Genomic DNA, 11,325 nt, shown 5'->3' on the forward strand with positions numbered 1-11,325 from the left:
TGCGTAAACTAGAAAGTAACTTCAGTGGGGAAAACTGGAAAGAATTTGTCCAGTTTACAGTTACACACCTCATGTCATGATAGGAATTAAGGAAGCAAAGTAGGTACATGCCTGTACAACACCTGCAGAGAGGCCAAACAAACAAAGCTGAGTGTATATTCAGAGATTATACCTTATGCTTTGCAGTTCTTTCCAGCTTAACTTCTCATCGTCTTATATATCCACTGGGAGGGCTATATAACCATGACTGCATCACTAAGAGGTCTGAGACCAGACTCTGCTGCATTTACAGGGTTAATCCATAGTGTGGTCCCAAACCTTAACTTGCTAGAATGGAGAATGGCACAGAGGGCAAAAACTTCTACATCCCCATGAACAACAGGACAGGGCTTGTGAGGAGTCCATTTGAATATCAACAGTATTATCTGGCAGATCCATGGGTATTCAAACTACTGGCTTTCTACATGGTTTGCTTGATCTGCACTGGTTTTCCCGTCAACTTTTTGACACTACTGGTAACAGCTCAGAACAAGAAGCTCCGGCAACCTCTCAACTTCATCCTGGTTAACTTGGCTGTGGCTGGACTGATTATGGTCTGCTTTGGGTTCACAGTCACTTTTTTTTCTTCTATCATGGGCTATTTCTCCATGGGACCCTTGGGCTGTTCAGTTGAAGGATTCATGGCCACACTTGGAGGTAAACTTTAAAATTACAGTTAGATGATATACGCACAAATAATGTATTGTTTGTTTGTTGACAAACTTTTTCTCAGTTATTAATTTCATTTAAGTTGTAAGATCCTTGCTGGTGTAACAGTCGACAGTCCTACCGTTGCTCTCTTTTTGTCTCCACAGGTCAAGTGTCTCTGTGGTCTCTTGTGGTCCTGGCTGTTGAGCGATACATTGTGGTGTGTAAACCCATGGGTAGTTTCAAATTCACAGCCTCCCACTCAGCAGTAGGCTGCGCATTTACCTGGTTCATGGCGGCAACCTGTGCTGTTCCTCCTTTGGTTGGCTGGTCGAGGTAATGAGATGATTCCTCATCTGTTGTCACATCTGTGTTGGCACAGTGTACAATGCTCTCCAATTTAACAGATCTGTCATCTTGTCCATTCGTCCTGCTTAACTTGCAAAGATTTTGACCTCCAATAGGCTCACTCAGATGTTGGGCTGTGGTGACTTTACTAGATACCACTGGAGCCATAAATACAAAAGGCCTCATTGCCACACAGGTGACCCCTGTTTTAGCCATATTATCTACATAAGATGCTCCCATTGTAAGGTTCAACTTCAAATTTCAGAGCAACCAGGGAATCTGAAACAAGCAGATATAGTCATGTATACATCAGTATGGAGCATATTAACAAACATGCACCATTTACTGTATAGCCAATATGGTGTGAAGTAGATTAAGTGGTTGTTATTAACAGTACAGTACAGTACAGTACAGTACAGTACAGTACAGTGTGGATGTCATCTCACCATGCACATTCACATTCATTAAGAATCAGTTTAGAATGATAAACTACCTAACAAGGCTGTGTTTGGACAATTAGATGGAGTATTATAATATAGAAAGCAATTAATTCATTTCATGCATCTTACTCTGTATGTCTTTTATTCGCAGGTATATTCCTGAGGGTATACAGGTTTCCTGTGGCCCTGATTACTACACTCTGGCACCAGGCTACAACAATGAATCATATGTGTTGTACATGTTCATCTGTCACTTCTGTGTTCCTGTCTTCACCATCTTCTTCACTTATGGGAACTTGGTGTTTACAGTAAAAGCTGTAAGAGACTTCAATTTAATGTAATTCTTTTAAAATGCAATTGCGCGTTTTTAAGAATGTTGTTGCAGGACAAGTTTTTCCAATATGTATAGGTTACATTTAAATTTCACTTGTAAAAAACAAAGACATTAACTAACGATGGCCTCATTTTCAGGCTGCAGCCCAGCAGCAGGACTCTGCGTCCACCCAGAAAGCAGAGAAAGAAGTGACACGTATGTGCGTCCTGATGGTGTTGGGCTTCCTAATTGCTTGGACTCCATATGCTAGCTTTGCTGCATGGATATTTTTCAACAAAGGGGCTGCCTTCTCTGCTACCTCCATGGCTGTTCCTGCCTTCTTCTCAAAGAGCTCAGCATTGTTCAATCCTGTTATCTACATTCTGATGAACAAACAGGTATTGTTAGTTTATTGTTATACTTCATTTAGAGGTATTTAAAAAATGATGATAATCAAGTTTGAGGTTACTGTGGTGTCAGTAAATTATTTTCTTACAGGCTAGTGGCATAACTTAATTGTATTTTTATATTTACAGTTTTGTGATTTGTAAAATGGTGACATACAGGTAATAAATGCTAAAAAGCTGAAGTGCATTTGAAAATTATACAGCAATATTTGATTTCTTGTTTTAGTATGACCTCAAGATCATGATTTCTTCTTGTAACATCTTGCCTTTGTATTTTTTTTCTCCCTTTTCAGTTCCGTAACTGCATGCTTGCTACAATTGGAATGGGCGCAATGGTTGAGGATGAGACCTCAGTATCAACCAGCAAGACAGAAGTCTCCTCTGTCTCTTAAGAATAACGCCATTGCTCCCAACTTTGCCCTCATTCTTAATGTCTGTCTTGAAGTGTGCATAAGTTAATGGATGCAAGCAGAATACAGGCTATTGACAGATTTCACTGCTTTCATTCCAACCTTAAATCTGACCCTGACTTTTGAGCATCTGACATGAAAAACAAACAAACAAACAAAAACAATTCTAAACTTAAACCCAACCTGAAGAAATAGCAATTGCAACATGTGCTTGTGACGTCTTGGCATGGAAAGTCTGTGTGCTAGCCTCTGTCATAATATTCTATGAATATTTTACTAATAAAAACATTTGTAGGAGAATATATATTAAATAAACAAGATGAAAAGATGCACTGGTGGCTTGATTTACCTTTAAATAGTTCCACAATTCACACATGTTTTTTACTTGAGAACTGCAAGTAATGGATCGTGACTTTGATGTGATAAGTAGATATAGAAGGTAACATGTGAAGTAAATGAATGAATGAATAAATGAAGGAATGAATGTCCTTTATTGTCATTGTTGTGGAAACAACGAAATAGCCTAGACCTGTCAGTTATAGACCCCTTCACGGTTTGTAAACAATGTGACACTTTTGAGGGGCGGGGCTTAACTGGATGCAACTCATCTCAAACACTATAGCCCTGTAAACGGCGGTTAGCATATTTCAATGGACTGGTTTGACAATAATGGGTGAGGAAACGCATGTTTTAGAGAATATACTAATAAACTCACTCTCAGACCGTGAGTGTTATTTTAAAGATGTTACAAGAAGTAAGTGGAACCACTGTGGAGGGTAACGTAGTAAATGCAAAGTCTGCTTGGGCATGTCTGAAACAGCAACTAAAGTTGCGTTAGCTTGCGGTAAGCATTAGCATTGGCATTAACGTGTTAAATGATGATGAAATGATGATTAACTTAACGTAGCTTCAGTCACGAGTTACACTAATCCATAATGTTATCCAGGCTGAAACTGATGATGCTTTACATATTAATCTTATCTGATATGAAGTGTATTGTTGATTGTCTCACTCCAATCCTTTCTTTTAATCGGCAAAGCCAAACCAAAGTTGTCTACAACTGGCAGTGTCTGGTATGATAAGACTTCAAGTAATGTTTTTGATTTTTCGATTTTTGGCACCAAAAAATACAGCAAGAAGGCTGAATATCTAGCTTGCCTATTCTTTTTTACCTCTGGCACATCGTAAACAATTCATATCGTGACGTCACAGTGACGTAGACCATAAAGGGGTCTATATCACGCAGCAACCTCCAGAGGGGTATTGCACAAAACTGGGATTAATCCTGGATATGTTGTTCTCCTGGATGAATTTAGCGTCAAGTTGGTTGCACAAACGCAGGATAACTTTATCCCAGAGAAGTAACCATGGTGATTTATTCTCCGCAGCTAGCCTGCTCCAGACCAGGCTAAGAATCAGGATAAGATCGATCCTGTGTTGGACCTGTTGTCAACACCGTGAGAAATGAATGTGTTTTACAGCATTTCCATAGTCTTTCTACACATGTTAGATAATTTCAATCGTCCTGCATCCAGATATTATAAATATAGTCATTTCATTATCTGGTTGACTTTTAGTTTTAGTAGTATTTATTAGCACAGATTATGTATAATGACAGCAAGCTCATATCGGTAGACAAAATATTTGAGCAAGATACAGAAGCAGCAAGAAGGTTTATTTTGAATGTTTTCCTTATTAATACAACACCAACATTGAAAGCTTCAAAAAGATGTAGAAAAAAAAACTATAGAGGAAAGAGAAAGAGAAAAAATAATATATCACTACTTAAACATTTGGACTACAGTGCAACTGACAGAAGACAATTTGGTATTAATTGTCTGCTAAAAAGAGGCAAAGAAAGTGACTTTACTGTTGGATCTAAAAGGTTCCACATCATCTTCAACAATATTTCTCTTCATTCATTAGGTCTTATTACTGTCAGGCCTGACTGGAATACTAATAAAGGCTGCGTATCGAGTTGCCGTAAGAGGTTTGATTAATAGGTGCATCATTGTAGTTGATTAGATTTTTACCTTTAAAGATTTCTGGAGTTTCACTTATGTCAAATGAGAGCAACACAGTATATATAGGTCCAACTCCTTGTTCTCTTCATGATAGCATGCCCTTTTTTGGAGGATGAACTGGACGACTTTTATCCTGTTTATTTTCATCAAATACCCCTCCAAATCAATTGTATATCCCACATAGCTATAATTTATGTTCTCATTTCTTAATTTTGAGCCTGGAGTAGAGTGCAAAAGTCACATGCATTAACACACATCACAATTGTGGTTACAGTGACTTTGTCATTTTTGCTCTTAAAATTATGATTTTTGTATTTTCAACAGAATTAATTGAAATGTGACCCATAATTTGTAACAACTATATATTAAAGGCATCAATCTCTGTATTTAATTACATTTTAGTCGCGACAAATGGTATCAAACCAGGAGCGAGACCACCATGTTAGCCGGCTGCTAGCACCACAGATGGCAATTAGGCTCACTCAGTAGCCTGAGCTAACCTGGTAGTGCAGAGTTGTTTGGGTGGGTTTCAGCATCCAGGCAGCTTTAGCTTTGTCCCAACATGACCCCATATCTATATTTGAAGTATCCAAGTGTGGGTGGCGCAAAGCACATCATTCAAAGACCTGGCCTCTGAACAGGTACAAAACCTTGGTGTTATTTTAGATTGAAAACTAAATGTTAATGCTCATGTTTGTTGTTGTCACATTGTTTTTTTTTTTTTTATCATCCCAAAAACATTACCAGAGTGCGGCTGTTTCTATCTCAAGCCAACACTGAGACACTAATCCATGCTCTTATCACCTGCAGAACTGATTACTGTAACGCTCTTCTTTCGTTTCCCTAAAAAAGGTATTGCTCCACATGCAGCTGCACGAGTTCTGACGAGGACCAGAAAGACAGCTACCTGTCTGCTTCAGGATAAATTTTAAGATCCTCTTAATGTATTTTAAAGCTCTTAATGGTCTTGGTCCTAATTATTTATCCAATTTGCTTTTAACATATGAGCCCTAGAACTCTCAGGTCTTCAGGCAGCAGCCTGTCCCTGCTTGTGGGACAGTCTGCCTGAGGGCCTGAGGAAAACAGACAAAATGTGGACCTTTTTAAAAGCAAACTAAAGACCTACCTTTTTACATTTTATCTTGTTAGTCTGACTTTTAACTAATTTTAAACTTATTTTATATTTTTACCCTTTTAATATACATTTTAATTGGATTTTATTCATTATATTTTTATTACAGTTATTTTTATGTCTCTAATGTTCAAGTCTTTGTGTTTCCTCAGTGCTCTTAAATTCCTCAGTGTTGTTCCTCATTGCTCTTGGGTCTATTGTTTTTTTTTTGTTGTTTTTTTTAAAAAAAAAAATTATGTAAAGTACTTTGGGCTGTATCCTTTGTATGAAAAGTGCCCCATAAATAAAGTTTGATTGATTGATCCAACATGGCAACCGCAGGCTCCGCTTACTTCAGGCTTCATTTTCAAGGTTCAGAATCGGGTGATGTCACAATGGGTTTGTCCACAGTATATAGAGTCAATAATCTATATATACAAACAGCATAAAAAGCAGCTATAAAAGTATGTAATAAATAAATAAAAAGTAGTGCAAATTCTGTGCTTATGCCGTATGTTCAGTGTCACTGTTGTATAAAAACTGTCCCAGAGTCTTTTGTTCACTCCCTGAACCAAACAGGGACTGATCGGAATGAGAGGGGTCCTTGCAGGTGCTGTGAGTTTGAGGAGCATTGATGAAAGGACACCAGCAGTTTCTGCACAATGTTGTTCTTCTTGAGGAAGTATATTCTCTACTGGGTGGTTTTCAGCAACTCAGAGATGTTGACACTCCAGGTCATGTTCTCATTGAGGTGGACTCCCAAGAAACAGAAGTTGATCACCCTCTCCACACATACTCTGCTGATAAGAAGTGGTGGGATGTCTATTTTCTTCCTTCTGAAGTTGATAATCAGCTCCTTGGTTATTCTCCCTGCACCACCCTATCAGCTGCTCCACCTCATCCCGGTAGACAGATGCATCTGCCCCAGATATGAGGACCACCACCGTGGTCCGTGGAAGTCGGTCACCCAACAGAATGTGTGCTGGACGGCAACAAACACATAGATAACAAACCATTTAAAGCACCGACTGGGAGAGCATAGGGCTAATGTAACTGCATGCATCACCATCTTCTCTTGGGAGCACCCTAAAGCCAGATTTCCATACACAGCCTGCCTCTAAACCACTCTGCACCGCCCACTCTAAATAGCTATTTCCATTGCTAGAAGGTAGGCTGAACGAGGTCAAAGAGATACTTGTTAAGGTACTTTTTAGTACCTGCTCTATACTCGGTCCAAAGTAGGTAAATTGGAGCCGAAACTGTGACTTGGAAACGTTCCTTACTACTGATTGGTCAGACAAAAATCGACACAATTTTTGCTCTTGTGTCGGTACATTTGCATTAATGACTGGAAAAGGAGCAGGGAGCGCTGGTAGGGAAGCTTGCCTCAAATCCATGACACTGTTGGCACAGTCGTCCGCTAAGGTTTTATTTTTTATTATGTTCATTGTGTTCTGCTTGAAAGCTCATAACTGCATAATGGTTGTTTTCTTTCGCTGACTGGTTGTTGGAACATAACTTTACTGTGTAACCTGCTGTTGCTAGTAGCAAAATGCTAGTGAGTGTGGAAATGGAAAAGGTAGTTAAAAAAATGTGGTTCGATGCGGAGTGGTTTAAGAGGTAGGCCGTGTATGGAAATCCGGCTTAAGTGGCAGTGAAACAAGCAGAATGATTGACATTTAGCACAGACTGTTAGCACTATTCCCGTTTGAGTTAATAACACAATAAATAAATAAATAAATAAATACAACTAGTATTGCTACTAGTACTAATACTATACTACTTTTACTACTAGTACTACAACTACTACTACTACTACTACTATTGTTGCTGCTAAGGCTACTAAGTCTAACCTACCTATGGTGACGGGTAACTGATTAAACTCTTTATAAGGATCATGGCAATTAGGGAGCAGGTTATGCAGAAGGTAGGAGGGGTCTGCAGGGATTTTCCCTAACACTGGTCGTGTGCACCCTGTGAATACTGGGCAGGCCGGCACTGATAATCACTAATGCAGACACACTTTTTGTCCACACATGCTTTGTGATTGTTTTCTACCCTTTTCATCTAAAATATAGAATTCCCTTATAGTCTATGATGGTGAATTATCATGGTCTATCTATACACTAGTTGGTGTAGATAAATAAAATTTTACTCAGCCAAGTGTAACACAAATACATGCAGACATGCATTATTTATTCTGCATTGGTCAGCACTGGCATGTACAGCAGGAAGTAATTTAACCAAATACTTTCTGCAATAATGATATTTTCACATATCTAAAAAAAATAAAATAATAAATAATGGCATGTCATTGTGTGTCTAAAAAAACTTTCCCAAGTTCCCTCTCAAAGTAAGATACTCTATTCTAAGATATTATAGTAGGCTGACAGTGGAAATCACATTAATGTGCATCATTTCAATCTTGTGTGTTAAATAATCCTGACAAGCCCCTCTCCTACTGTCCTCCCTCCTGCTGTAAGCACAGCAAAACAATGCTTCAGACAAGTGCTGCCTTCCACATGGTATACACATTTTTCCTGATCTTATCTCCTGAACCACAACACAGTTACAAACATATAACTGATATATTGGTTTTCCAAATGAATTGCCATAACTACCAGAACGCTAGTAGTGTTCACTTTGTTCAAACTAACGCTTGCACACTGGGATTCTTAACCCGGCTTTTCTCTTGGGTAAATGGATTAACCTGGCCTTCAACTTATCACACTCTGTTTTTTCATCAACGGCGCCTTGAAGGTGTAACAAGGATGACATTATCCGAAGATAAAGGTATCCCCTGTTGGAGGTGACGCCATCTAAAGGCAGGATGTCAAGACCTCTGTTGTGGCAGGTTGAGATTAAATCAGGAGCATTTTGTCGGCCATCTTAGTTCTGAACACCATTAACACGGTCTTCCAGGAGAATGTACAGTTTCATTTAGCCAAATTCTAGCACACAAGTGCAGTACATCTGTGGAAATCTGTAATTAGATATGTTTCTTCATTCTCTACATATTTTTCATAAATAAAGGCTCAGTCAACATGTCCCGAGAAAAGTTAATGGTAAAAAATCACAAGTTGCTACTGCATTCACATTTAAAGCTTCAGTGATAAACTGAAAAGTTGACCCAAGACAGAATGAACAGAGCTTAAATGTGAGGGAGGGAGCAACTTGTTATTTTTTATTGTGTATTTTTAACAAATAAACACCGTTCCAGGTTGTTTCTGTGAAATGATCTCATGACAACATATTTTCATGCATGCATTTATTTATTTACACTATTCCTCATATGCACAATGTTTACAATTCATGACGACCAACTCAACAAGTGATAAAAATAGAGTTTTATACTGTATATAGTTGCTCATTTTGAAAGTGCAGTTAAAAATGTTCCCTCTGCTGTAAAAAAATTAAATAAAGTAAAATAAAAAAAAATACTGCATTAAAATCAGATAATATTTAAGAATGTTGCATAGATTCAAAGGTACAACATGGGTCTGTAACTTGGGTGGCAGGGGAAGTCAAAGTGAGCATCCACATACATGCGTTCATATGTCTAATCAATATTTACATTGATTAAAAATTCACACACTTTCCAACATCCCTCAAGTAAAAGAGACAATTCCATTCATTGTTCCTGGAGCCGTTTATCACTGGTCAAGTAGTTCAGACGTCCCTGAACTTTATACAGTCCACATTGAGGATTATATCAGATCAAAGATACAGTAATAAGGAAAGCAGACCAGAGACCAGAGATATGAAAATGCCTCTACATTTAAGACACAGAGGACACCTCTGTCTTGCTGGTTGAAACTGAGGTCTCATCCTCCACCATGCCACCCATTCCAATAGTGCTCAGCATGCAGTTTCGGAACTGAAAAGAGATGGAAAGAAAGACATGTTGAAATAAAGTTGCAATATCATCACGATTGGTTGAAACGCTGGATAAAACGGAAAGTAAGGTAGACCTCACATGAACCAACCTGTTTGTTAAACAGCACATAGATGACAGGGTTGTACAGGGCTGAGCTCTTCGCAAAGAAGGCGGGGAGGGCTGCAGTCAGGGCGGTGAAAGAAGCTCCCTTGTTCAAGAAGATCCAGCCGGCAAAAGTGGCATATGGTGTCCAAGCTACCAGGAAGCCGAAGACCATCAAGACGCACATACGTGTCACTTCCCTCTCAGCCTTCTGAGTGGACTCTGACTCCTGCTGCTGGGCTGCAGCCTGAAGTGTTTGAGAGCAGAAAATATAACCAACATTCAATAAAAGTCATGCTAGATGCAGTAATGTGACATTGATTGCCACAGAATAACATATGAATGATGTCAGAAAAACTTCACTTACAGCTTTGACTGTCGCCACAAGGCTTCCATAAGTGAAGAAGATGATGAAGACAGGTAAAAAGAAGTGGACAACAAACATGTAGATGACGAATGACTCATTATTGTAGCCTGGAGCCAGAGTGTAGTAGTCAGGTCCACAGGAACACTGCATACCCTCAGGAAGGTACCTGAGATTAAAGAGCAGAAAGCAATCCAACCATTTTATTGTACACCTACTATATTTTCTAATCCCATATGTTGACTATTAAAGTAAAATAAACATTTCTAAAGGTGAGTATTACCTGGACCAGCCAAAAAGTGGGGGTGCAGCACAAGCCATAGCCATGACCCAGGTGAAAGCGACTCCAGCTCCAGCATGAGCTCCAGAGAACTTGAAGCTTCCCATGGGTTTGCAGACGACGATGTATCTCTCAATAGCCAGCACGACCAGAGACCAGAGAGCAACTTCACCTGTAGATAGAAGAAGAGAAGTCAAATAGGAAGCATCATTTTCTTTATGTAATTCCTGAGAGATATCTTGCTTTTTCTTTCGTACCTCCCAGTGTGGCCATGAATCCCTCAATGGCGCAGAAAGTGGGTCCAAGAATGAAGTAGCCATTTAAAGCAGATGTGATCGTGATGGTGAAGCCAAACATGCACATGATGAGTCCAGCCACAGCCAGGTTGACCAGGATGTAGTTGAGAGGTTGCTGGAGTTTCTTGTTCTGAGCCGTCACAAACAATGTCAGACCGTTGATGGGAGTTCCAGTGCAGATCAGGAAGAACATGTAGAAAGCCAGAAGCTTGTAGACCAACGGGTCTACCATATAATACTGCGGGTATTCAAAAGGGCTTCTAACAATCCCAGTCCTGTTGGACATAGGGATGTAGAAGTTCTTGCCCTCCGTGCCATTGGGCTCGATTCCTCCTTCCCACACCATCTTTGCTAGTCAGTTGCTCTGTTGGACTTCTTAGTGTAGCAAACCAGATGGGTTGTTGGACACAGAATGCAGAGCTTTGTCGAGTGATTTTTATACCTGTCCAGTAACCCTATTGTCAAATTGCCAGAGGATTACAGGATTGTCCTGTGATTTATCTTATCACCGGATAGAGAACAGGGATTCAATGTAATGTGCTCCACTTTACAAATCCAGAAGAATTCTCTTAATCTCAACTCAAGAATGGGAATTATAACAGTCAGCTTTCAAAGATCTTGGGATATTATCAAGAATAAAAAACGATGAAAACCTCGAATCATAAG

At 39.3% G+C, this 11,325-nt stretch overlaps 2 protein-coding genes across 2 annotated transcripts; one reads left to right on the top strand and one right to left on the bottom strand.

Annotated features, from left to right (window-relative positions):
* Positions 1-270: 270 nt before the first annotated feature.
* LOC125006912 (green-sensitive opsin) lies at positions 271-2,934 on the top strand. Its single transcript, XM_047583426.1, has 5 exons — positions 271-696; positions 855-1,023; positions 1,627-1,792; positions 1,947-2,186; positions 2,489-2,934. The coding sequence occupies exons 1-5, from the start codon at positions 333-335 to the stop codon at positions 2,585-2,587; spliced, it is 1,038 nt and encodes a 345-aa protein (XP_047439382.1). The 5' UTR covers positions 271-332; the 3' UTR covers positions 2,588-2,934.
* Positions 2,935-9,118: 6,184 nt separating this feature from the next.
* On the bottom strand, positions 9,119-11,044 carry LOC125006911 (green-sensitive opsin-like). Its single transcript, XM_047583425.1, has 5 exons — positions 10,621-11,044; positions 10,367-10,535; positions 10,087-10,252; positions 9,727-9,966; positions 9,119-9,617 (listed from the first exon to the last, which is right to left on the bottom strand). Exons 1-5 carry the CDS (start codon positions 11,003-11,005, stop codon positions 9,519-9,521), a joined length of 1,059 nt encoding a protein of 352 aa, XP_047439381.1. The 5' UTR covers positions 11,006-11,044; the 3' UTR covers positions 9,119-9,518.
* Positions 11,045-11,325: the final 281 nt, after the last annotated feature.

Source organism: Mugil cephalus, chromosome 4 (assembly GCF_022458985.1).
Source record: "Mugil cephalus isolate CIBA_MC_2020 chromosome 4, CIBA_Mcephalus_1.1, whole genome shotgun sequence".
NCBI classification, from domain to species: domain Eukaryota; kingdom Metazoa; phylum Chordata; class Actinopteri; order Mugiliformes; family Mugilidae; genus Mugil; species Mugil cephalus.

Coding starts and splice junctions, on each gene's coding strand:
- LOC125006912 (XM_047583426.1), top strand. CDS start 333: ATGGAGAATGGCACAGAGGGCAAAAACTTCTACATCCCCATGAACAAC. Junction 697..854: donor ATTCATGGCCACACTTGGAG/GTAAACTTTAAA, acceptor TTGTCTCCACAG/GTCAAGTGTCTCTGTGGTCT. Junction 2,187..2,488: donor ACATTCTGATGAACAAACAG/GTATTGTTAGTT, acceptor CTCCCTTTTCAG/TTCCGTAACTGCATGCTTGC.
- LOC125006911 (XM_047583425.1), bottom strand. CDS start 11,005: ATGGTGTGGGAAGGAGGAATCGAGCCCAATGGCACGGAGGGCAAGAAC. Junction 10,536..10,620: donor ATTCATGGCCACACTGGGAG/GTACGAAAGAAA, acceptor TTCTATCTACAG/GTGAAGTTGCTCTCTGGTCT. Junction 10,253..10,366: donor CCACTTTTTGGCTGGTCCAG/GTAATACTCACC, acceptor CTTTAATCTCAG/GTACCTTCCTGAGGGTATGC.